Source organism: Rissa tridactyla, chromosome 7, assembly GCF_028500815.1.
Source record: "Rissa tridactyla isolate bRisTri1 chromosome 7, bRisTri1.patW.cur.20221130, whole genome shotgun sequence".
NCBI lineage: Eukaryota > Metazoa > Chordata > Aves > Charadriiformes > Laridae > Rissa > Rissa tridactyla.
Genome location: NC_071472.1, coordinates 56,386,187 through 56,412,359, shown reverse-complemented (window position 1 = coordinate 56,412,359; position 26,173 = coordinate 56,386,187). Strand labels below are relative to the sequence as shown.

General features: G+C 39.7%; 1 protein-coding gene across 2 annotated transcripts in view; it reads right to left on the bottom strand.

Moving 5' to 3' along the window:
- LOC128913153 (protein spinster homolog 3-like) overlaps window positions 1-17,881 on the bottom strand; it is a 28,920-nt gene extending 11,039 nt beyond the window's left edge. The window contains exons 1-9 of one of the 2 annotated variants that reach the window (XM_054210250.1): window positions 17,608-17,881; window positions 14,488-14,553; window positions 13,888-14,024; window positions 13,187-13,338; window positions 12,233-12,299; window positions 11,131-11,321; window positions 8,886-9,038; window positions 5,535-5,724; window positions 40-105 (exon numbers count right to left, since the gene is read on the bottom strand). In XM_054210250.1, the coding sequence (XP_054066225.1) occupies window positions 40-105; window positions 5,535-5,724; window positions 8,886-9,038; window positions 11,131-11,321; window positions 12,233-12,299; window positions 13,187-13,338; window positions 13,888-14,024; window positions 14,488-14,553; window positions 17,608-17,815 (1,230 nt within the window). In that variant the 5' untranslated portion in view covers window positions 17,816-17,881. The remainder of the gene's footprint in view (window positions 1-39; window positions 106-5,534; window positions 5,725-8,885; window positions 9,039-11,130; window positions 11,322-12,232; window positions 12,300-13,186; window positions 13,339-13,887; window positions 14,025-14,487; window positions 14,554-17,607) is intronic. The other variant, XM_054210251.1, reaches the window with a different exon arrangement.
- Between the last annotated feature and the right edge of the window lie 8,292 nt (window positions 17,882-26,173).

Sequence of the window (26,173 nt, the reverse complement as noted above, 5' to 3'; positions counted from 1 at the left end):
AAAAACTCAAAATAAGGAAATAGTTTCACAAGCACTTACCAACAGTATGTCTGTCACAACAGCCCAGTTTACAGATAAAAACAGTTCTCCAAGTGCAATAAAAATCTGGCAAAAAGAAGAAAGCAGTGACTATAAACACTACGTTGACCTTCTTTATTGTGAAAATGAAGGCAGGCTTACTGACCATGCTTATCTATGTAAGAGTTGTTGTACATACCCATCTAATTATGAATTAAACATCCCCGTCTATGCTTACAAACACTAACTTTGTCTTAAAAAGGGGGAAAGGAACCAGAGAAGGTATGTCAGTTGCTTCATGTCACAAATCCTCAGCAGAAGAGCCAAAATAGGAAACATATACCACACTACCAAATAAACTGTAATGAACTGCTGAACCCAAGAAGAGGAAAGCAAGAACCTGTGAAGAGAAACATTCAACACAGGTTCAAAAAGTGCTCAAAGATCTCCCTTTGCTCACATTTCCAAATGAAATCAATAGAACACCTCTGTGCCAGTACAAGTACTCTTTAAGGCTCCTTCAGAGAGATGACTTCCAAAATGAAATGGACTCCAGGAGACAGGCAGCCTCAAAGCCTTGGTGCCCCGTGGGAATTCCCTAATTCATCACAGATGGAGACCCAGACATCAGGAAATGGGGTAAAGTCCCCAACAGCTCTTACAGCTGTGGTCTTAGGAAAACATTAACCCTTTCAGCCAGCCGTGGACATAGATTTGAGCAGGCTGTACAGACTAATCAATACTTGAGGAAAGCACTAAAGCTATGCTGTTAAGCTGGAGCAGTTCTAGAAGGCAGAATCCATTTAGTGACACAGGCCACAGAGTTAGATGGCACTTAGGAAATAAAATCCATTATAACAACAGGTGCCAGCATCTTGTTCAGTAAGGTCTTGATCAAGATGCTGTGTCTGTTTGATGAAAATGCAGTCCTAAGAAAGGCACAGTGGCAAACCATCAGATTGTTCTCAGAGGGTAGCTTACATTCTCCTAACAAGAACCAGAGCTATTATCCATCTTCCTATGACACCCCTACCTCCTCTGTGTTTCCTGCCTGTACTGTTCACATGCTTTCTTCTCCAAACCAGTCTGGAGAAAAAGTTCCTTGAAGTACAGAGATATGAGTATAGACCTTTATCCAGACATCTTTTCCTTCAAAATGCTTTCTAGAGGTTTTCTAATTTGCAGCTGAATCTATTCCTCCATACATAATTACTTTTCTTTAAGTTTTATAACAAATATCAGTAGTTTCACATAGTCCTTGTTTGACACAGTCTTAGCTCTTGGATTTATGTATCCCACTATCAAAGTCTTTCCACTGATACAACCTTGGCAGACCTTGCCCTTGCAAAAGACAGAATGCAATCATTCTTCTCCAATCCCGTGACTGTTGCAGTAACAGTCTATAGACTACAGAAACCATGCTGCATGCCAGTCTTATCTGGAAAGCAAGTGACACACCTTTTATCAGAGAACTTTGGGCCAAACACAAAATGAAACATGTTCATTAACGTGGGTAGCAATATCACACAGTTCAGCTTTTTGCCAAGCCACCTGGCAATAAGGACTACCAATGACAAATCTTGCAGCCACCAGAAAATATTAGCCTTTCATTGTCTTATTTCAAGCTAATACTTTCTGAACTCTCTTGGAAGATGCACATTCATCAAGAACCTTCCTTTCTTTTTTTCCCCCTGATTCCATACAAAGGAATTTTAAATGTGCTATTGCTTAACTTAGAATTGCGTCCTGTAGTCGAAGCAGTACTCCCAGGCAAACGCAGAAGTGCATTTGAATCCTGCTGTACAGTGATAATGGCATGAATTTATGTAAATTCTGTCAGTTGTGCCATAGCTAGCAAGATATAGTGCAGGTTAAAGCAAAACAGGAACGAGACAAAGAACAAAGAGATTTATTTAAATCTTGGCTGATACTTTACATATAACAAGATGCAAATAGAATGGTTAGTGCAGAAGCTTCTGAAGACTGCCAAACTGTTCCTAGATACCATTAATGGCATATATAGCTACTTGCTTTTACATATCAAATTAGAGATCAGTCTGTCTCCCTTATAGGAATCTTGTGATGTTTAGTACTTTTAAAGTACTATTTCCAGTTTTCCTTTTTCTTCATGTTTTTTTCATGTTATTTAATCTCTACAAGCTCCTAAGAACAAGAGCATGTCATGCCTAGTGCAAGGAAGAAATCAAATTCATCTTTAGGAAACAATTTATGTGCTCAACCTAGAGTTCAAAGGAATAGGAATTAATGAAAAATTATCCATAATAAGAAAATGGGATATGCAGTGGCTAAGGCCTCATACTCCAGAGAATAAATATTTCATACATAATTGTGTTAACATTGAAGACACAATTTTGTTAGCTTTGCTTTTCTTTCCTAAGGTCTTGTGTGGATTGCAGTTGTAGGGTCGCCAAAAAATTTATCCCAGTTTTGGATAAATTGCAAATTTGCAAATCAAATTTGCAAAACATTCTACAGATTGTATCAAGGTATTCTGTCTAAAAGCAATACAAATTTTGTACTTTCTCATGCAGAATAAATGCAATATGGTTGAATAGCTGTCATACTTAGCCATCCAACTGCAAAACAACCGCAATCAATAAAGAAGAGAAAGTTGTATGCGCTTTTCTTCCAAACAGGAGGAGATACCCTGAAAGTACTGTACTCGGTTAGGGAGAAGGGCTGGGGATGGCAGGAAAACACTACAGCAATGTTCTATTTAAAGTACATCGTTCTGTTCCTATCATCTCTCAATATTCCTCATACTGTCTCTTATTTTAAACAATTATTGAAAAGGTTTCCATTAAATTTGTGCAATCATGTTTGTGGCATGCTCATTTTAATCTAAGTGTAGAAAAACTTTTCTAACCTAGAAAAGAGTGAAACTTTGTATTTTATAGATGGCACCTTCTCCATGATCCCCAACTTTTTTAACACAGCACTTAAAGTTGGTTTCCAAAGGATACAACCAGTACAATATCCCATATTTTAAGGGGATTTTGCTTTGTAGATGCCTGTTTACATTCATACCTAAAACTAGTATGAAGAGAATTAGATTGTAATCAATGGCACTGCCAAACACACATTCTGCTTTTCAACAGTCACATGCCTCAACCAAAAATTGGGGAATCGGTATGGCTGGACCATCTGTGGCCAACAAGTTCTGTCTTTTCAAAAAGAACCACACCTTTTCTGGTATATCAGAGTGTATCAGAGACAACAGCTGCAGAATGCCTCCTTCACACGCAAATCACAGGGCAAGACTGCGTCCTGATACAGCATTACCATCAAAGATAAGTCTGTTTAAGTTTCCACAACACCAAATATTGTCCAAGATTCCCAGTCACAGGGTTCAGTCATGACTTTCCAAAGCACCTGCTGCACCGCAGAGCATGCATCTTTCGCCTTGTTTTGGAGACAGGAACAGTTTTAGACAGAGCTCCTCTGAGACAACAAAGACAGGTAATTTTTCTCTGTCTTTTCAAAGGTAGTCTTTGAAATCAAGAACTGGGTGTTCAGAAAGAGGAGAGAAATTTCATTACATTTCAGGTCACCTGCCCCAACAGAAATCTTGGAAGTCCAGCCATATTTCCATGTTAACCTGAGAATCTTGTGCGTTGAAACATTCCTTCCAGCTTTGGCCATAGCTAATTAAACCTGACTTGTTCCCTTTCGTTATCCACTCAAGACAGTGAAAAGCACTATACAGAAACTACTGTAATTGCACACCAATGCACGTATGCTTTTTTGCTTCAGTAGCTTCTGCACTGGGAAGTGATGGAGACAGGTTTGCTAGTGTCAGTGTGCCTGAGTAGACAGTGACTGGAAAGCCAGTTTCCTGCTAGTGTCCTACACAAATGGAAGATTTGTTTCAGTGGGACCTTCAAATTAGATGCACCAGCTGGCACGCCACTCCAATTCTCACACCGGTATGACTAGTGTCAGATCTTGTTTAGAAAGCAAGGAGAGGCACGGCTGGTGCCAGAGAAAGCAGTAGTTAAGCAGCTGTAGTAGTAAAAGTGCTAGAAGAGTCAGGTGCTTAGATTACATACAATTTATCGCCACTGCACTTTGTTGACATTACATTTTGGAAGACCTGAATCAAGCACATCAAGCAAATGACAAAATGGCAAAGTCTCTGGTTAAAAGACCAACCGGTCTGCTCATGGGAAGAAACTTAAGGAACACAGTTATCCATATCCCAGTTCAGAATTTCTTCCCAGATAACACACTGCTTGGAAACAGAATGCTGTCTGCAAGAAGAGAAACATATAAACAAATTCCTTTTTATCAGTCCTAATAAAAGGTATACTTTGGTAATTCAAAACCAATATATTGATTCACAGGCTGGCAAATAAAACAATTCTCCACCTTTAACGCCAGAAAAAGAGCTCAAGAACATACTTAAAGTGGAACTATGTGTGAACCTGAGAAGCAGAAAAAGAAAACGGCTAATTCTTTTGGCACTCAGATCTCCACAATTGAATCTAAAAATAATCTTCAATTTCACATTTTGCTTTGTGTACACACACTCAGACATGCAAATCCATTTGTTTTTTCCTTTGGTGTAAAGGTATTTTTCCACAGGAATACAGATTCCTGAGGAATCAAAAGGAAAACCTCTTTGAATAAGTGTTATTCTTAGAAGCAAAAAAACTGCAAAAGTACCCTTCTGCAGAGAACTGTTGATTACTGTAATTAACTTTACTTGGATGCTCTTATTTATGTTAATCATGTTAATTGTCACTATGGAGTCACAGGAAAAAAGTCTGGAGTCTTTCCCTAGCTGTTACCAGATTATAGTTAAAATAAGGTTTACATTCACTTCCCTCTCACAGGGATTTTTTGGAATTATTCATCATTCCTAGTAAGTGTCTATTTTCCCCTTCACCGAGAACAGAATTTAAGCGATTTATACTTCAGTTTGCTTTGCCAAAAGCTTGACTTTGAAGATCAGCTAGTGATTTGGGGCTTTGAAGGTGACGGCTAAATTATTCTTAGCAAGAACTGTACATATTGTACAGTCATAAGTACACTAATCTTCAAGTATTCAGAGAGCAAAAATAAATAAGAATACTAAATGAGTCACATAGCATTAAAAATTAACATAAGGCTTCCTTTAACTACATTTTTGGATAAGGGGCACTCTAGCTTTACGCAGCTAACTACATAGGCTTACTATTCTCTTCTTCAGTGTGCGCAGGCTCTGGAGGTCCTGAGGCCCAATTTATAATGCTCTGCCTGCCTGCCCTTTTTACTGGACCAAGTAATGCACAAGGTGGCTCTCCCAGGACAGACCGCAGCTGCAGGCACTATTAGAGCAACATGCACAGTGCTTAGCTGGCAGGCCACCTTGTCACAAGTCACTGAAATCTCTTAATGGTCTAGAAGATAACAGAGAATTCTGCAAAAGCCACCCCTCGCCTCCTCCTCCTCCTTCCTATTCTCCCCGGGATCCCAGCAGACATTCTGCTAATGATAGACAGATTGGCACTTACAAAAGTGGAAAGGATGTTTGCCTGGGCCACCATCAGAGCTACGTAGAGGCAGAGAGCAGAAATGAACATGCTTGTGGCACAGATCAGAGGATCAGCTTTATTGTTTATCTTCCTTAATCTTCTTGCAGCTTCTGCCCCAGCAGTGACCCCCAAGATTCCTGTCCCAACGGTGATGCCTCCAAATATTAGGCTGGTGACAAAGCAAAGCATTCAAGTGAGCATAGTAAGACCATACCGTGGGAAAATAAAATGGTGTTAGCTTATACCTTTAGTTTCAGAGGAATATTTAATGGGGGAACTTGAATTTTATTCCGCTTGATCTAACCCTCCCACTCCTTCTAAATGGATGTAATCCCAAGCCTCAGTTGAAGCTATGCCTCTGCAACTGAGGCTCTATCCTGTGGAGCAGGTACTTTCTCATTTACAGAGCAGGTGTTGTGCACCCGAGCTCAGGGAGGATTCTTCTCGGTATGACCTGGCTTGGACATCCAGTGATTTAGAGGAGATACAGTCATCTTGGTTACCCTGTGAACCAATCTACTCAGTCATCCCTAAAACACAGATGGAATAACTCTGTATCACAATCTGCTGCCTTGGAAGAGATCCTATCACGTGGAATTATATATATCTAAATTATAACCCTCTAGTTAACACACCTGAGATGAGTCACTTCTCTGACTATAGGAAACATCTACCACATCCCAGAAGAGTTCAAAGACTATTGAAGAGTTAAGTAGTGGGAGGTCCATGTAGTATTTTCTGAACACAGAATTTCAAATGCCACTCAGCTGTGTGTGTCTGCAAATGCTAATGTGTTCTCCAGGAATGACAAGTTCATGTTTTAAAAGTATGTGTTTGAATAGCTTAGAAGATTGAGCTTCCAAAGGGACTTCCATATATGCTTTTCTCCCTGTCCCATGTGAGATCCTAATGACAAAGCAAGTCTCTTACAACAAGACCAGTGGTGCCGCTGATTGTTTAATGCATCATAATTCTCCTGAGGCAAACGGGGACAGGAGCATTGTGTTCTGAGCCCAAGTGCTTCTAAATATTTCAGAATGCTACATGATAAGTTCTGTACATTTTCCTAAGCTTTCTCTGACTGCAAATCAAAGTAACCAGTTAGGATATGATCTATACCATTAAATTACAGTGCATCTACTTTTTAATTTCTTTCTGAATGATTAGGAAGAACTCAATAATTCTACAAGAAAAATGAAAAAGTACTGCTATACAAGATAACAAACTTTAAGCATATTTGTACTCTCCCTGTAAGTTCTTCAGGATTCTGATCCATCACTCACTCTAGCTTGATAGCGGCAATATAGATTGTCACTAGGCAGAATAACTATCTTAGAGATTTGTCTGGGAGAGGCAAGTTCCAAGGTGATATTTGTTGATTAAAGCACTCATGGAATTGTGCTTAGAAGATTCATGTGTTGTAAACTGCAGTTGAAATAAACCTACAGCTGGAAAAACAGGGAATAGCGAAAACTAAACAAAAGCACAGGAAAGTACAGAAACCTAGTCCTGGGGAAAGGCTCCTATGGGATCTTTTAGGGTCTGAGAATGCTCACTTATCCATCTGATCTGTTCAAAAGTGTCTGTAAAAAGACTTGACTAAAAACTTCATACTGCCTATTTATTGAAAGGATTGAGACTCAAGCCACCTGTGGTGCCATTTGAATTTGTGTTTCCAGGGAGTTTAAGTGACACAGCCCTGATCCTTAAACAAAGCCTGCAACTGCTGAACAGCCAGAGGGGGAAACGTCCTTAAAGTACCCCTGGGCAGGTCTGGGAATGTGCAGCTCAGTTCTTCCAGCACCATCAGCTACAGGTCTGACACAGTCATTTATATTATGTTTCTTTGCATCCCCATGGAATAACAGTCTAAAACTGGCCTTATGCTGCTTCTGGCACTAGCGTATGCCAAGGTTATTTTTAAAGCACCCTGTAAGAAGCAGTACATGAGGTTAAACTATCAGGTGCTCCATTTTACTTCCCTGAAGACCATGTCTGCTTTAGCAACACTACTGTGGAATAATAATTCAGAAGGTGGATTAGGAAACAAAACACAGGCTAACACCTTCATCCTAATAAAGGAAGTATTTAAACTGTATCTGTTAACAGATACAGCTGAACAGTTTAAACTGTTCAGCTTCCCTTCTCTGCCTACCCTAAGCCAAACTCCTGAGTTCACTCCCTTCCTCAGCATTATTCGCTATTAAGTAATGTGCCAATGGTGGCATCCATGGAAGGACAACTGCATTTCCCATTGAAGTTATTGTGGATGACTATTCAGTCCCTCTGGTTTACACTACAACTTAGAAACCACTTTTGAGTTGACTCGGTTATCCCATTGCAGAAAAGCAGAAGAACCCCATTACCAGAGGACACACTCAAGGTGTGATTATTGCTTTTCCCTTTAATTGTCTTTACCTGGAAAGACAATGTAGTAAGCAGCTAGTTCTTGGAAATCCATCACGAAGGCAGAGGCTGCAACCAGATTTGAGATACCTCCAGAACAAAGACAGGGACACTTGCATGGAGGCCACTGGCAGGGAGTCATTACATAGAAGAAAAGTGTCCCAGTGCTCACTGTTATTGAGGGTGGCCATGAATACTCAAGAGGAACAACGAATATATTTTTCTATTCTGGATAACACACTGTAAGGAAAAAAAAAATCTATTCCTAACTGAGAAAAAATGAGCTCTAAGAAGTTGTATTATGATTACTTACAATTCCTCTCCTGTTGTAAATTCCCCTTGCCCATCCAATATTTGATACTTATTCATGAATCTTTATTGGTCTGGACAGTCTCTGTAAGCGGAACGCTGCTGGCAGTTACTCACAAGACCAAATTGTCCTGTTTTGATGTAATGATATGATTCTAGATCAAATTTGCTTGCTTTATGCTGGGAGTCACAATGGCCTGGACAACACAGCAGTAGTTTTAAAATCAGACTAACAAGAAGGTAACAGGAAAGTTACCAAAACACAGGATCTAAACATACTTAAATTGATATTTAGGTAGCTTTGGGTGCACAGCCGATTGTCAACTGAAGTCTCCTTGCTAAAGCTGCTCCTTTCCCTGCAACGGTTCCCGTTAATGCTTCTTTCCACTTTACTTAAATAGGACTGGCAGCATCTTTCCAGTTAACTGCGTGATTATAAACAAACAAATAGGAGTGTCTCAGCATACCTGGAAGCAACTTAGTCTAACATTCACGCCCAATTGGCTTCACAAGAAGCGTTCACAGTCACATCCTACCTTCTGCCTTTGGAAACAAACTGTGACTTAACACTGTGCAGTGTTTCCAAGTGTGTTTCCACAGTCCTGCACACCTCACCTGTTAGATGAATTGCATGATTCACGGAGGCATGGTGGTACAATGCCCTGGACAACCTGAGCCCTGTAAAGAAACACCGGTACCCACATTCCCAGGGCTCCAGTAACAAAGGCCATGGCAGTCAGACCCAGAGAGGACCAGACAAAACTCCAACTGAAAGTCAAAAGAAAGAAATGAGAGATATTAGAAAGAATGGGGGGTGAGGAAAATGGGAAAAGCCTACCTGCAATACTCAGGATTTCAAGCAATAACAAAACAATTCATTCAGACATCTTTTAATCAATATGCACTCCCTTGAAGATATGAACTTTGATGATGCTTATCTATGAACTTCAACAGTGAAGTTCTAATTAGAGTAAGGAGTATGACCTACTGATTACATATCAAATCCTAGTCCCAGTGTCTTGCAGATTTCATTGCCAACTTTTGCTAAAACAATTGCTGTGAAATTTTTTATAGCAGAATTAGAACAATAGAGAGTGGGGAAGAGTTTAATGGCTTAGTAGCCAAATGACAGTGTTCTTTGTGCACGTCTAAATGCCTCAGGATGGTTTTAAGTTGTCTGTGACCAGTATAAATGAGAGTAACGTTTGAGTCTTCCAAACTGTTAAGATGCAGCGGCTGAAGCACTCCTTAACTCTACCTGAATAAGCAAAAATAGACTCTCAGTTTGCACAGCGAGTTCTCAGACAAAAGGAGAAGCATTTTTAAAAACTGTCTAAACCTTGTCTCCCTTCCTGCCCTGTCCTAGGAGAAAATTAACTTTTTACTAGTCTCTTTCTAGTTAATAGTTTAGGAGAAAGTCCCCTTTGAGGTCAATAGGGAGATATGAAATTTCACAACTAAATAAAAGTGCTGCAAATGACCATGTGATCGACCACCAGACTAGAGGTTTTGTTAAGATATGAACCTAATTCTTCACCTTCTAAAGATAAAGGGCTCTTGGACTTGATTAAAAGTGGAACCACCTGTTTTTTGGCAGTATGTTCTTATCCTTTGGAAATCAATCACCAAAGAAAATTAAAATCTATTTTTACACCATTGCTGGAGGTTGTAAGGAACATCTTTGTAGGAAAGCAACTTTGATGACAGTCTAGTTGTTGAAATGTCCGAAAGGTTCATTTTTGATTCAGGAAAGTTCATTTTTTGTTCACTTCAGACTGTACTGCCTACAAACCATGAACCAACAAAATCAGTCTCCAATGTACTTGCTGTTCTGGATGCAAACAGGACGCAAATCTAATTGTCAATTATAAAACGCTGGATCCTCTAGAATAAGAACACTCCAGAGACAGTCAAGGTCCCAGGAAAGCAAAGCTTTAAACTAACAGCATTCAATTGGGACACCGGGAAGCAGCCTGCGACCACGGAAAGGGTGCCAGGAGGGAAAACCATGGCTTGATCTCACGTCCTCTGGGAACCGCTTTCATGGCCCCGCAAGCCTTGGGGCCCCGGGCTTCCCTAGCGGCCGCAGCCTCCCACGCACCTCCTCCGCTCAAATCCCAAACGGTGCGGAGCCGGCTCTAGCGCAGCTGCACAGCGGCACCTGCTGTTCTCCAACCACAGCCAACTCTTCCTCCCTGCCCGCGGCAAGGGCTTCCACGGACTGCAGGGGAACAGCCGCGAGAAACGTGCTGCAGTCAGTATTTTACTTCGTCCTGCAGTTCAGCTGGAGTTGACTTTAATTTTTGTGTGATTAAAAGGAAGAGGTGATCTGCCAGCCACAGGTTAGCAGGTGAAAACGCATGTACAATAACTGTATAAACCATATCGGGGTCCTATACGCTCTGACCTCTTGTACCAGAGGCACACCAGGCTCACAAATACCATATAAAGACTGCCTGAGACATGCTGATCCAACCTCCCTTAGGCACTAAGAATTGCAGATAAAGTTACACCTGCAAAATATGCACTTTTACCAGTCTAGCTTACTGTATGTATTAAAGCAAGAGGGAAGGGGAAGCTTAGTAAAAAGTAGAGTTGGATTTAAATAGGAGCATGCTGCCATCATAACTTTGTCTCCTTCCCCCTCCTCAAAATGGGAGGGTAGCAGAAGCAAATAAATTCTTGATCTTTTGTGTAGCATTCCTGTAAAAGTGGAAGCAAAATTTTTATTAATGGTGTTTCAATCATCTTGTATACAGCACACAATACAAAGGAGCTGAGCGGGATTTGATGGTCATATTTCTAATATTGGAATGGTCATTCCTCAATGGATGGAACCTTTGTTGCTAAAATCACTTACTTCTTGGCAAGTGATATGACATCTTGACACCAAGTAGTCTTGGCAGTTCTGTGTACACCTGGTTTCTCAGCTGCTACTCGTATTGTGCCGGAGATGCTCAGTGCTCTGTGTGCTGCTGTCCTTCTCTGGGTCCTGTGAGGGACCAGTAGAATCAGAAGAACCAGTGCTACACCTCCCATGCAAGGAGTTACCTGGAGACACAAGGATACCTTTTTTCTTATGGTGAAAACTCCCCAGCAATTCAAATTCAGTGTTAGAATTACATATCGGAGAATTACAGATATGTTCAGAAATAGATGTGACTTGCTGTTTGTAGGTCATATTTGTAAAGAAGAAGAGTGACTTCGGTGATTTATGGTGACTTCGGAGGAAAGATAATAGATCCTCCTTGCCATCATACAGATACATGACCGCTCCTGCTGATTTTGGAGAAAAACACGTGAAGAATGTACTGCAGTACTCTGTCCACAAATGCAAGAATCACTGTTGCAGTCATCAGTGTTATCTGAATAACATCAGACTGTTATTCCAGTAAACATTCTTCCCCAATCATTCTGTACTTGCTAGTTAATTTTATAGATAGGAGGCTCTGACAAAGTACTTCCAAAGCACTGGGTGTTCAGTATGGAGAGACATCATGATGACATGATCAGAACGGAAGAGGGTATTTTCTTGAAACCCTAAAATAATAGAAGTTGTTCCCAACAGCATTTCAGAAAAAAATATCTCTGTATTTTCCTGAAGAAATATACTGGTGCTACCGGTATAATGACCATTTTACCTTGAGTTCCTCTGTTTGAGGAGGTCTTGGTGTACTCACAACCATTCCAAGCGTGTCCTCAGGTAAGAGGAACATCAGCACCTGCCCTGGCTGCTGTACAATTTCATCTATGCCTGCTTTCATTCTGCAAGAGCTAGGCATAAATCTTCCACTTGTCCAGCAGGAAGAATTCTCTTAAATATGAAGTTCATGACCAGTCAGACAGTAGAAAGTCTTTCCACTGATCACCTCTTTTAACACAATGTCCTGGTTTGAACCCCAGTGATGATTCTGATTTTACAGTGAATGGCTCAGCCCCATGAGTGAAAGTGAATTACTCACCCTGAATGCCCAGCGCCAGTCACCTGTGGCATCTGCCATGCCAGCTGCTAGGACATAACCAAGACCACTGTAAGCAACAGAAAGGAATGATCAGTAGGCACCAATGAGTTCTTGCTGGCTGAAATGATATGTCTTGGCAGGTAAGGAGAGCACAGAAAAGTATTTTGTCATAGTTTTCAAAATGGATAAACAGAAACAATGGTCATGGTCTATGCTAGTCTACTTGCCAGCCAGTATTAAAAAGAGAGTCTAACTTCCTCAGAGCAGACTTGAGATGGTGGCAATAATGTCCCAGATTCCCCTTGGAATACATATTCTGTAGAACACTGCAAACCCACATCAGACAGCCTATAAACAGCTTATTATTTACTCTTTTCTGTCCTAGCCACATGAATTAAGCCCTGCAGGAATTCCTTTAGTTTTAATCTGGGCTCAGCCTTGGCTGCCTGCTCTAATAAAGAGTATGCCTCCGAACCACTTAAAAAGCCCTTCTCCACCTCTTCTTCAGACACAATGTCAATTTAACTAAAAGAGGAAAGGGAAGTGCCAATTCTTCCTTGGGAGATGTTTAATGAAGGGTTCTTGAAAAATTTGTCAAGTAAACAAACATCTGAAAGCTTTTGTTTTCCAAAAACCAGAAATAAATTACCTACCCCCATGCACCTATTTCTTTTAGAATTTATTCAATATTTTATTCATAGCCTACCATTTTTCAGAGTTTAGATTGTCCCTAAAAAGTGTTGGGGGAAAAAAGCAAATTTTTCTTCAAGGTAAATACAGAAATAAACCTAAACAGCTCTATTTAAACATGCTAAGCAAGTGAAAACTCCTTTTGCAAGAGCCACTGCAGATATATATCAAAATATGTCTAATCAAGGCTCGGGGTACATTGAAACACAGGCGTGGTCAGACAGAATTTTGAAAGGCGGGTCATTTACTAGCAAGAAAACCAACCTTCCCACTGGAATGAAGATATAGAAGATAGATAGCATTGTGGTCCTTTTTCCTTCCTCAAACAGGTCTGCAATGATGGTAGGTGCTACTGTGGAATAACTGGCCGTGCCAATGCCAACTAGTCCTCGTAAAAGGAAGAATATCCAGTAATACTGCAGGCAAAAGAAATATTATAGTCCAAAAAAGGCCACGCAAGAAAGAAAGCTTGCTATCAAAGAGGTGCATTTTAGTGGATCAAATGTACCAGAGGAAATAAGAATTCAACTGCCTCTTGCATATGTCTGTATTCCCTCCACTCACACCTGCTTCCCTTGCATTCCACCGCTGTGCTTTCTACTTTCTGCACGGTAGTGATTTCTTAGAGTGACACCCAGAGGGAATCACAGGATAGGGTCGACAGACCACAAGCTTACCAAATAAGCTCCTACACTGTAAGGTCAAAATCAACAATCATTCGGGACAAAAATAAGATCCCATCAATTGTAGCAGTAATGTATGGGTTCTCCGTTGCCTAGACTGAACTCTACCATCCCATAAAGCCATTCAGCCACGCCACAAAGCCCATTTAGTGCAGGCTTGGGGAGCGAGCACTCACTGATAGCTTTTCCAAATGTGATCAGAGAAGGACTCTATCAACTCCTGCAAGACATATGCAGATTATTTTCATATTTTCATAGTACCCTCTAAAAAAAGCAACATACCAATTCACTGATGAATGAACTGCCTAATGTTACGCTAGACCAGAAGAAGATACCAGCTCCAAGGATGATCTTCCTATTGCAGCGGTCACCGAGGTATCCAAAGATGGGGGCAGCCAGCATGTAACACAAGATGAACACTGGAAATCCAAGAAGGAGCAAAGACAATATTGGTCAAATTATTTTTATCATATGTACTCCTCACCCCTCAGACAAATACAGGTTATTTTTAGGGCAGAGACTAAAGGCAGGCTGAGTTTGTAGAACTAGTAGGTAGATTGATATTTAGAAAAAGATAAATGCAGATTCAAAAAACCCGATACAAAAATAAAACGCATGAATTGCTGAAGTTCTGTTTTTCTTGAGAAATTCCTTCATCCTTTGTGATTCACATACTGTGGGATTTTTGAAGGACTCAACACCAGTCTTCCCTGAACCAAAGACCTTCAGTTTTGCATTATAGTCAGCCTGCCCACAAGTGGAAGTGAACGATACCACACATGAGTAGGAACTAGAAGAAAAAAGTAACTAGACTGTGTTTTAGGAACAGTCCACATAGATGCAAGGCAAAACAAACTATCTGAAGTTAAAAGATTTCCTTACCTGTTTGCAGTAGACCTGTACCCCCATCACTAAGCTTGAAGTATTTCTGTATATCTAACAGGATCCCTGCAACAGAGTCAGACGTTGAGTGACAGCCAAATACCCTGCTCATTCCTTGTAATTCTATTCATTTGTCAACTCAAGGATTTTTTTCAAGAACAGGGCTTGCAAGTACTGCAGCACATTTAGGTTGCTAGTTTACACGTAAACCACTACTCTACCACAAGCACAGACACACAGAATTTAAAATTTTTATCACTATAAATAAAATTCATGATCTTCCACTATACAGCTCTTAGGAGAGTCAGCTTACCCACAATTTCAACCACAAGTGTTCTGCTTCTTTTGCACCATTAGTACCTAAGCGCAGTTCACAGTTCAAAGTTTAATGGACACAATGTGGAACAAAACAGTGGCAAAATATGCAGCCAGGAGATTGCTATCTTCATACAGCTAATCCTAAAATTTTCTTAATGACCTTAAAATGTTAAGATGAGTTGAAATTCCTTCTGTTAAGAATAACTGTTAATATTTTCAGTATATACAGCATTCAAATTAGTGCATTTTTCAGGATGCAAATGGCTACAGTCTTCATTAGCCAATGGTGGCTAAATCTGCTCATAGCCAGAGAAATACTACTGTAATTCAGACCATGTAATTCTGTTCATATTTCCACGACAATTTTGGAGAGATCAGATGAGATATAGATAATTGTGGATTTACAAATTAACATTTTAAGTGGTGACAATGACAGACAAACGTCACCAAAAGTGACCGTTTCTATTTGTGATAAACGTCTGACAGAAATTTCATCTCAATTTCTAATCATTCAATAGATGTTGAAAAAGTTTAGATTAGGTTAGAGGAAGGTCTAGCCTAACAGCAGCACCAAAGGTTTTTTAGCTGTTTCTCCATGACTCTTGAACATATCCTGCATTTAGGGTTTTCCTAATGGTCTCAGAAATTTAAGTCAGTGACTTCATTCAAGCATTTTGCATCATTAAAACAAATCAATTGTATCTACTTTGTCTGATAACAATTATCAAGACACAGAAATACTATATTACAGGAACTTCAGTTTTGGACTAATAGAGTATTAAGAATAAATCACAGCTAACACAAGACTTGAACTGAACCACAACTTCATCTCAAACTAACTTTCATGCTGAGCACCATTAAAATGTTATCCCCTCCATGTAAGTGAAATAACTGGCCTGATCAGTTATTGGCAAATTACAAAGCATTGATCTGAACAGCTTGGAACAGGGTAACAGATCAGAGCGGGGAAAGTCTGAACGATCACCTTTTTTAACAAACTGAAGACTCAAATCCAGCAGACAATTAAGTGGAAGAGCTTGTTTTCTGTGTGAAGGTTGATGCAAACTCTGTCAAAGCCTGTAAGCAAAACTGCCCGGAAACCACAACTTCATAACTGCCACCAGCTTACTTTTAACAAATACTCAAGCCTCTCCTATTCACTTTCCTGTTAACTTATATTTAACAATATGTTGATACCTATGGACAGCCAAACTCAAAAGTTCTGATGCAAGAATTCTGCAATGCAGCCGAGTTCTAGCAGATGAACAGTATATTGCTGTGTACAAACTGCAATTTACAGACTTCCACCATGGCCCAAGAGGTCATAGAGTTAACTTAAAAGTGTTTTAGTCATATATCGTAATTAAAGTAGATGTTTGAATTCCTACATGTCCCTGAAGGTACCTCACTCACAAGAAACTGAGCATGTTAACAAGCAGGCAAGCCTTCCTTTACAGGCCTTCTTGAAAATTTTAAGCTCTTAGCATATACAGGAGTTCAAAGCCTTAAATAAGCCAAATGATTGCTTGCACTTAATACTTCCAAGTGCATATCCTTCTAGCATCCCAGTTCTTGCTCGAAGGTATTTTCATCCTCTCCTGTCCCCTGCCCTTCTCCAGGGAAAGTTACTTGACAACGGAACTCATACATTGAAGTTTTTCACTAACAGTCTTGCAGTATCGTTCAGCATGCACTCCTACTTGTTTCCTTCTCTCTTACATGTGTGGTTAAGAAGTATTCAGAAGAAAAAAACGTAAACTCCTAAACCTACTAGCCTCTCAGTTTTTAAAGATACTGACCAAATGTCTTAAATTTCTGAATGGTCTAAATAGTAAAAATAATTAGTTTGTGTACTGTCACTAGATATTAATTTCAAATTTAACAATCCATCCTTTGTGGTTTTTCAAGGTTTTAAAACATTTATGATTTCCAGGCCACTCAGAAGTAAAATATAGCAAGCTCACAACAAATGTTTCCTCCTAATTTATAAATCAGATCCCTGGAAGCATGGTAGATGCTTAGGAGTGATGCTAAACAGAAGAATTTACACAGAGCACAGTTTACATAGGAGGAAAAAACATAGATTTCCCACCAGCTTACTAGAATCAATGCTTGGCTGTTCATGGCTAGGTGAAAAAAAAATAAATTGAAAATCACATTTTGGAAGAAGGATGTTATTTATTAGAAAACAAGTTGTAAATTTGGTAGCTAATTCTTAAGGAAGGGAGTCTCCGTTCTCTTTACACAACCATGTTACACTCTTCATTGCAGATATCACACAATCTCCAGCAGTTCACGAGGAAGTTAAGCCTCCCCTAAACAAGCTTGCACAAAGATAACATAATTTCTGTACTTTTAATGGCAGGAATGGCATCACTATATTTCAGATAAAGGAATGTCATATCTAATATACTAGATCCACAGAAGGCCTGGTAAGCTGCTGTATAGAATAAAGGGAAGCCTGTAGAATCGAGACACAAAAATGGACTTGTTGCTCTGTATGCTGAAGTCCGTTTATAAGAGACTTAGATTTAAAATATGAATCTTAAGTATTTAACAGATGTGATTTTTATAAGCATTCTATAAACCACAAATAACTAATACATCATTTATTGGTCTTTCAAGATTTATAATGGGAAGTTTCATTAAGAGTATGACCAACAGGCTAAAGCAGATAAGTGAGAAAGATTAAAAAGACATAAAGCATATCCTTACTTTAGAAAACATTTGTAATTACAGAGTAAGTAGAACTGCTGAGAACTTAAATTTCTTTTTCCTTAGAAGGAGAAAATAGGCTCTCACCTGGTACAATGAACCAATCCATGAAATTTATTAAATGGGCATAGCACAGCACAGCAGCTATCAGGTATTTGTTCTTTGCTGGAGCGGTCCTTGACACAGACACGAATGGACCTTGTCTCACATGTGCTGCAGTAGCTCCATAATTCTGCTCCTCAGGAGGCGGCTGGGACTGCAAACCTGTGTTTTCATGTGCACCAGGGTTTTGCATATTTCCCAGTGCAGAAAGTCACCATAGATTATGAAGTGTTTCCTCAGTGCACCAAGCTGCAAGTCAATTTTGTGTTCGGGCTATGAGGAACTGCAATCACTACGGTCATTTCCGGCAATGAAGCTTAGCCGCTAAAAACTGAAATTAAATGTTCCTTGCCGCAGGAAGAACTTTACAAAGAAAGAAGCTGCAAAAGTGCTGAAGTGCTATACCTTGAAGACAAGGAAAAGCAATCATAAACAAAAGCAAAATAATCCATTGTGCATCCAAGAAATAAAAGTGCACAACTTTGCAATGATCTCACAGAAATTGCATAGGCAAAATTAATAATAGTCTTCACTAAGGTCTCAGTGAGTTGCCAGAGATAAAAACAGCCTTTCTACAGAAGAGAGGGAAAGAAAAAAGGAGACTCTCATTTACTAGACCGGGTACATATCTTTGACTTGAGCCCTCCTCTACCACAGACTTCCTGTGCAACTCTGGACAAGGCATTTGCTTTCTCTGCACCTCAGATCCTTATTCCTGACACACACACACATCCCTGGCCTTTAAAACGGGGCTACCTAGCCCTGTCCCTGCCACCACCCATCTGCTTTGCACTGGCCAGATCTACACCCAAAACAAAATCCTTTCTAATAACGTCCTGAGTCAAATCAGCAATTTAAGCAGAAGACTCACACTCCAGACTGCTTGCTGGTTTTGAGGGGTTTTTTTAGGGGGGAAATACCAAACAAAGAAACAAACAAACAAAAAATAAACAAAACAAAAAACCAACCCAGAATGCTACAGTAAGCAGAGAAAGCGAGATGGAAACAAAAACACTTTTCTTGACCCCTGCTAGAGCTGTGCACATTCCAGAGTTCTGAATTGTGCAATGGGATTTCTTCCCCTTTTCCCCCAAAAAAGAGGAAGAAAGGAGGACACACAAAAGCGTTCTTGTTCTTTCAGGGTGTGCAGATACCTTTCTTCCCTGGCTTTCTTCTGGCTACTCAGATTTGAAAAAAGTATTCTTACTTAATTCTTCCAGCATTGGTTTTTCTATTATATTAATTATTTTTTTAGACACATAACTAGTCACATGTCTTTTGAGCCATTTTGTGGATTACAAAGTTCAGAAGGTAGTTTATTTTTTGCATCTGTTAATAAAGTTTAAAGTGAAAGTTAACAGAAAAGTGTAAGAGTTTAATAAGAGTGAGCCAGCTAATTGGAATGAATCCTGATGACAGTTTATGACTCATGTATGAAGACAAGAGTCTATGGTTGGGGTTTTTTTTAAGAACTGTGTGTTTCATGCTTCAGACTAAACTGAAAAACAAAATAGCACCTAGTATTTCTTGGCCATTTTGTAAAATGCCCACTCCTTTTCTTTTGTGTGCTCAACATTGTAGTATTTCATTTTGTCTTCAAATCATGAAGATCTCGTTCATGAATCAGAAGGCATGTTTAATTTAATCATGGATAAGTCTACATTAATTTTATTTCAAGGGGGTCCTTTTTTTTGGTAAGATCTTAGCTCACGACTTTCTAAGGAATGATTTAGGTATAAACTGTGGGCATGTCTCTCCACTCCTGCTGAAGAGAGCTCCACGTAAGTCAGCTTGTGTCTGAAAACATTTCGGAGTGTGTCAACTTACTATCAGGAAGCAATTTTTGCTCTCTATTCAATATTATCGCTATTGCCTTTTTCTCTACTATATAGAAGTTTCACTGAGTAAATGTCACATTACCTATGCACCCCACTGCTTTATTAAACCAACGAAGGCAAAGACTTGGCTATACTTGGGAGCAATAAAGAATCAGCACAACTTTGTAGAGATTAAATCTTTATCTACATCCACAACCGTGGATTTAAAAAAAAATAATAAAACAAAGCAAACAAAAAAAACCTGCAAAAAATACTTTGAAGAGTTACAGTTGGCTTTAAAGATGTGCAGGGCGAATGCCATCTCTGCTTTACTTCAGCCCAAAAACAAGTGTGAAGAAGAGGCGGCGGCAGCTGCTCCCCTGCGGCCCCCGGCAGCCGCTGCAGAGCCGCGCTGCGCCGCTTGGTGGCGCCCCAACACCGGCACCGGGCAGCGCCTGGCGCCCCCCGCCGCCCCCCGCTCCTGCTGCTCAGCCTGCAACAGACGCTGCCTACTGCAAACGAGTTATTTACTTTTTTTAAAAGCAAAAGAAAACCCAACAGCAACAGGCAGAAGTAGAGGCTAAACAGGGTGTTGGAGACTCAAACTGATGAATCTTAACTGCTGGGGCAGAGGTTCATTAGCAATAGGAAGTGAAACAGTCCGAGTTGTGCTATTTTTTGTTTTTTTATCTGTGTTCTCTTCAAAAGCAAGGCAGTAGTGGATCTGGGCTCTATATCCTTTAGTAGGAATATTTTCCATATTTGATGCCCAGCCACATCTCAGACCTTGTAAGGGAGGCTCCACAGGGCAGCTCATCAGGATTTAACTCTCACTCTGGATAGCTTAAATGTCTCTTGATTGAAATGTCCTTCAAGTTTCTGGGGCATATCCTAGACGGTTCCCAGCTCCGGACATCTGCTGCTAAACTTGATATTTATAGACAGTTAAAAGCAGATTTCTAACTAATACTGTTATGGCAAGAACTCAGGCTTTCCTAAAATGGAATTTCCAAATTCCACATTTTCCAAAGACAGAGAGTTTAAAAAGAAAATGCTCCTCACAAACACCAAACCACCAGCTCTAAACTCCTCTCAAACTCTTGATTCCCCTCTTGCCCTTCATTAAAGCTTCCAGACATCACTTCCACTTTATGCTTTTGATGCTATACTAGCTGGCCAGTTTTCTGTCTGCAGCACCAAACTTGGGACCTCAATGCTGAATATACCACAATTCTGCCACCGTTACTGGTACCAGACATCACCCGTCCTTCACATCATCCCCCTTCTCCCCCTCACCTCAGTGTCACAAGCCATATCCTTCCACCCACTCCATTTTTCACTGCTGGGTACAAGTCTCCAATTGCCTCTAGAAGGCCCTCTTTGACTTAGCCTTACCCTGTCAGTTTTTATAGGCATCATTCTTTGATAGCTGTCCTGCCTTTAACTGCCTATTTGGCCTTTTCTCCAATTACGATTTTCATGTTCATACAGACAACGCCATGCCAAAAAATTCCTGTAATACTTTGTCACAAACCACTTTTGCTGTGTGGGCTTCAGAATGCCCCTATACAATACAAGTCAACTTTTGTTAGGCAAGACTACAGTTCATTTCTTTATAGCCAAATACCTTCTTTTTTCCTTATTTGTTCATTTCTGTCAGTCAGGATATGGACTGACTGTCTTGGAACAAAGCACAGTGTCTGCCTACATAGCTTACGTTAGGGGTGCCAGGTGCCAATGCAATATTAAAAGTAGCTTTTTATCCCTATCGTACTCCCTTCGCCAGCTCTGTTCTGTCGATGGGGCATTTAAGCATGAGATCTCAAAGCTGTGTCATACAAGAAGTCACCAGCAGTTAAATCCTGCTATGGTAGCAGCAAGTCAGAACCTGTTTATTAGAGGCATTTGGCACTACTCCACACACACAGCAATGTATTTTCTTACACCATTCTGAATCTGGCTGTGGTACCAAAAGCTGTTCTGATGGCTGAACCTGACAAATGCAGCTGAGACTCCCCACATGAACATGCACATTTGGTGATAACTAGAACTGGTTGGCTGATAGCCAGCAGGCCAAGCCATGGGAGTTTTATGTGTTTAGGAAGCTCGCCTGTTTCAACTAGAGCATTCAAATAAGTTCTCATTGACTATTACTCATCTCGAGTGTCCTGTCTGTCTAGGCACCCACTCAACATCTGGGCAGCAGCCCTGTTGTGTCTTCATGGCTGCACTGCGTGCTCCCCGGTGAGACTGAGGAGCTACCCTTTCCTGGCCACAACCCTGCCCTGTGCTGCCATTCTTATTAGCAAGAAACAGGCCAGTGGGGTGGGTCGGAGGCAGCTAATGAAGAGATGCCTCGTGTGCTCAAAGGCAGGGCTGTGCTAACCCACTAAGACTCGTGGAAGCAACAAGGGTGAGAGCCGCTGGTGTGTTCCTGTCAGTTTAACTAAACCCAGGTGAGACGCTGCCAACAAACCTGCCATGCCTGCAATCCAGATAGCACTGCTTATGGACAACTGATATGAGAGCTTCCAGTTTTCCCTGAAAGGATTTACAAGTATTTACTACAAAATGTCTTTGCTTTGAATGTATTTATTTATCCAAATATGCTTTAATGGTGGATGCTGCCGCATCCGTGAACAGCTTTGGAGGTTTTGCCAGGGCTTTCCCAGAAAGCTACATCAGAAGGTGCATTAATAGTGAACCAAGATATCAGAAATATATAAATTGAAAAATATTTTATTAACCTGATTAACTCCAAACCATTTCTATATATGTAACGAAAAGAAGCTTATTAATCCACTGAATAGCAAACAGCAACAAAGTCTATGAAAGAACCGAATATGGAAATAATACTCATCGTTGACTAGATCCACCAATACTCATTTTAGGAAAAAAGAAACAAGCTGCTTTTGGTATCTAACCTCTCTCATGCATCACCCAGACAGAGAACATATAGTAACCAAAAGAAAATACATGCTTGTGTGTATTTGCAAGCATATATGGGAATGGTCTGCATTTTGAGGTATACATATTTTAAACCTATAAATATTTTAAACGATATTTTAAACCTCTAAATCATGAGATTCTGCAAATAATTGAAATATGGGTTGCTGCAAGACTTAGCGATTTTAGTGTCTGACAAGATCAGAAAAATTAAATTTAACATAATTCTGGTAGACAGACAGCTTAATAAATGCATGTCTGGGTCTACCTGAAATATTCCACTCCAAGGAGATTCAAAGACAATGATAATGACTACCAAAGAACTGCAGAGTCACAGAGACCTAGGAAAGAGGCTATGTTTTTTTAAAGGTTTGTTACTCTGGTCTCTATTTGAACCAAGGCTACACAATAAAACACTTTTGGTTTTGAACCCTGTCTGCAATGATAAAACGTAAAGATGAAGTTGGACCTAGACTTTAGTTTCTGGGCTGCATGTGTGGAGGGGTGTCAGTTTGACCTACAGTCTAAACAAACAGTGACCAAGAGCAGGCTACTCAAGTAATGTAATCATGCGTAAAATTCAGCGTGATTTTCAGTTTCAGATACATTATAGAATCAATAGTCTATCCTGTTCTCGTAAAAGAACATATTGCAAAACTCCAGGGATGACTCATCTACTAACATGTACATTTTTTTTTGTATTTCAGTCCTCTGGATTGATGCACATTTCCCAAATTGTTATTCCCTTGGAATATACAGCCTGTACTGGCCAAAAAGGAGGGAGCCTGCGTGCTTTCCTTCCAATGGAAGTTTGAGAGATTCTGCACCTGCAGCTTACTGAATCTGCTCTATCTCAGTGTATTGCTTGTGGCCACATTTAGTGACGATTAACATTCAGGTAGAACCTGCTAATGAGTTAAAAAACTGTTATGAAATACTGAGTACTTTAGAATAAAATTTAGCAGCTGAATAATCAAGACTAGAATGCCAACAATTTTTCTTCAGACTTTTGCAGGCAGAACTAACAGTATGAACCATTACTCAATTTGCCTGTCCCTTGCCTTTACATGCTTCTTGTGGAAAAAAATGTAGCAAGGAACTGAACCATCCAGACCAACAATCATAGAATCATAGAATCATAGAATTGCTGAGGTTGGAAGGGACCTTTAAGATCATCAAGTCCAACCTTTAACCTACCCTGACAAAAGCCACTTCTAAACCATGTCCCTAAGTGCCCCATCTACCCTTTTTTTAAACACCTCCAGGGATGGTGAATCCACCACCTCCCTGGGCAGCCTGTTCCAATGTTTAATAACCCTTTCAGTGAAAAAATGTTTCCTAATATCCAATCTAAACCTCCCCTGACGTAACTTGAACCCATTTCCTCTCGTCCTATCACTTGTCACCAGTCATTATGAATCTAGCACACTTCATGAGCAATTTTCTGTTACCAAAAAAACTTCACGAAAACCAGCTGGACCACCTGTTCCACTATACACTTAATTGGAAAATATCTGCTTGCAAGATTCTCATTCTGTGAATTTCAAGAAATACTACATTTTTAGTTATTGCATCCTTTTTACCTCCTCAGCCTGAATTTCCTTTTAAAATGCTTTTTCTCACATTGCCTGGCTAATAGCAGAAAACACAGTGTGGATCCAGCTTAAGCACACTTTAGCCTTGTGATAGCAGCAAATAATATTTACACTTTATACTCTAAAATCCACTTTATTCATTATTACTGACAAATAAGCTATATGTAACTTTAAACTTCCTGGAATGCAGATCATGCTTTTGGTTAGGCAGGGAGGGTAGTTCAGACTCTTCTCCTGCACACCTTTTAAATTAGGAAATAAACTACAACTTTATGAAAAATTTCTTGGGGAGCTTAGCTAAATAACTCACTTCACAGGTGACATTCTCCTTGGTTGTATCCATATAATCCTGCCTCAAAAGGTATAGCAGAAGAAATTACAGTTCCAACAGATAATCACAGAGCAGTAAAAGATGAACACACTCCAGTTCTATTAACTGTTCCTTCCTTCTTCTCTGGGGAAAAAAAAAGAAAGAAAGAAAAGAAAAAATCTTCTTTGCAAGTGAGAACATTTTGCAAATGTTCTCAAACAAAAAAAAAAATGTACAGTCACTCACATCAGACAAAGGAGGAAGCTGCACATCACTGACACAGAGCTTCCGCTTTGAGCTGAGATTTATTCAAGCACAGAACAGCTCGTGGAGGTCAAGAGAAGGGAGGCATTATAGTTACTATGCACCAAAGATACTATTTTGCTAATCAACTTAACTGCTTTTGCCTTTACCAGTTTTTTAGCTCAAGCTTACTTTTATTGGTGTATCTGATAACTGGTTTTCTTGTATGTTAGGATTCTGGATGCTTCTGCCGTAATTATAGCAGAAAAGGGCTGTGAAATTTGCATGGATTTTGGAAGAAAACTGTGGAATTAAATGTCTGTTTAACCAATGCTTTGACTTTTCTACCTCAGTGAAACATTCATCCCCAGAAGAACCATTAGTTGACCACTGCAGTCTTCATTTCTATACACCAGAGCCCTCTTAATTAAGGAGACAGCATAACAGATAAGGAGCCATTTATTATGAGTAACGACAAACAGACAAGCATTGACAGAACAAAAATGGAGGCCTTTCCCTATGAGGCCTTTTCCTTCCTAGCCTCACTACCTCCAGACTGAAAGAGAAGACTATTCTGCAAGTGAACACAGCATTTTAATCACTACAGAGAATGTTAAGGTTAGGGTTAACTAAAAACTTGAATAAACATAGATTTAAATAAAGAATAATCTAATTTAATATTGAGAATGTCTACTTCCCAGAAGAGCATTCCTGCATAAAAAAAAATTTACAGTCACTCTCAATGCTTCCAGTAAGGCAAAGTGCCAGCTGTATTCACCCTTTTGAAAAGGCTAACTACATGAACTCCCTATAGCCACGCATAATTGTTAGCACTGGGAAACATATTCTGCCAGCAACAAAAGAAAACTTTTCTCATTTTGAAGCTCTTAGTTATACTAACCCCATGATGCTGACAGTTATTGTGCAAATATTGGGAAGTTCTTAAAGTTATGAAGCAATTTAGATAGGAAATTTGGATTAAAATATATCTATACTGTCACTGATAGCTACTCACCTTAGGCAGAGGGTAGCTTGTACTCCAACAACAAAAGAACAAATGCAGAAAGTAGCCAGTCACTCTTTTCCTGGGCATCTTCTGTTTGATTTTAATCAGCTAGTGATAAAGAAGTTTGTAAAATCCTTGGCCAGTCAAACATCTGCTTTTAATGAAACAAAACCAAAAAAATCCATGAGCAAAAAAATATGAAGGATAGTGGATCAGTTATATTGGTTATATCTGGGAGACAAAGAGTTGGGAAGAATTCCTTGCTCTGCTACCAATTTCCTTTGCTAAATCAAAGGGACCTCAAGTCTCGTGCTCTAAAGCAAATGGTACCATTGATCCTTAAAAGGGAGAAAGAAAACAATAAATATTAAAACTTTGAAACATTTATGCAGTTCTACTTAACATCTGATTTTTGTTAAATAATGCACAAGATGTTTTCAGGCTTCAGCACTTGGTTTCTCAGGCTCTGTTTTGCAAACAATATTCTTCACAAAATTTGCAACCCCAGTAATAAACCCACGATATGAATAATTTATATTTATTAATTACTTAGCAATACTAAAATAAAAAGTGGTCATACTCATTTCTTACGCTTCTATTCTATCTATTCATTCCATTCATAACCTCCTTCCAT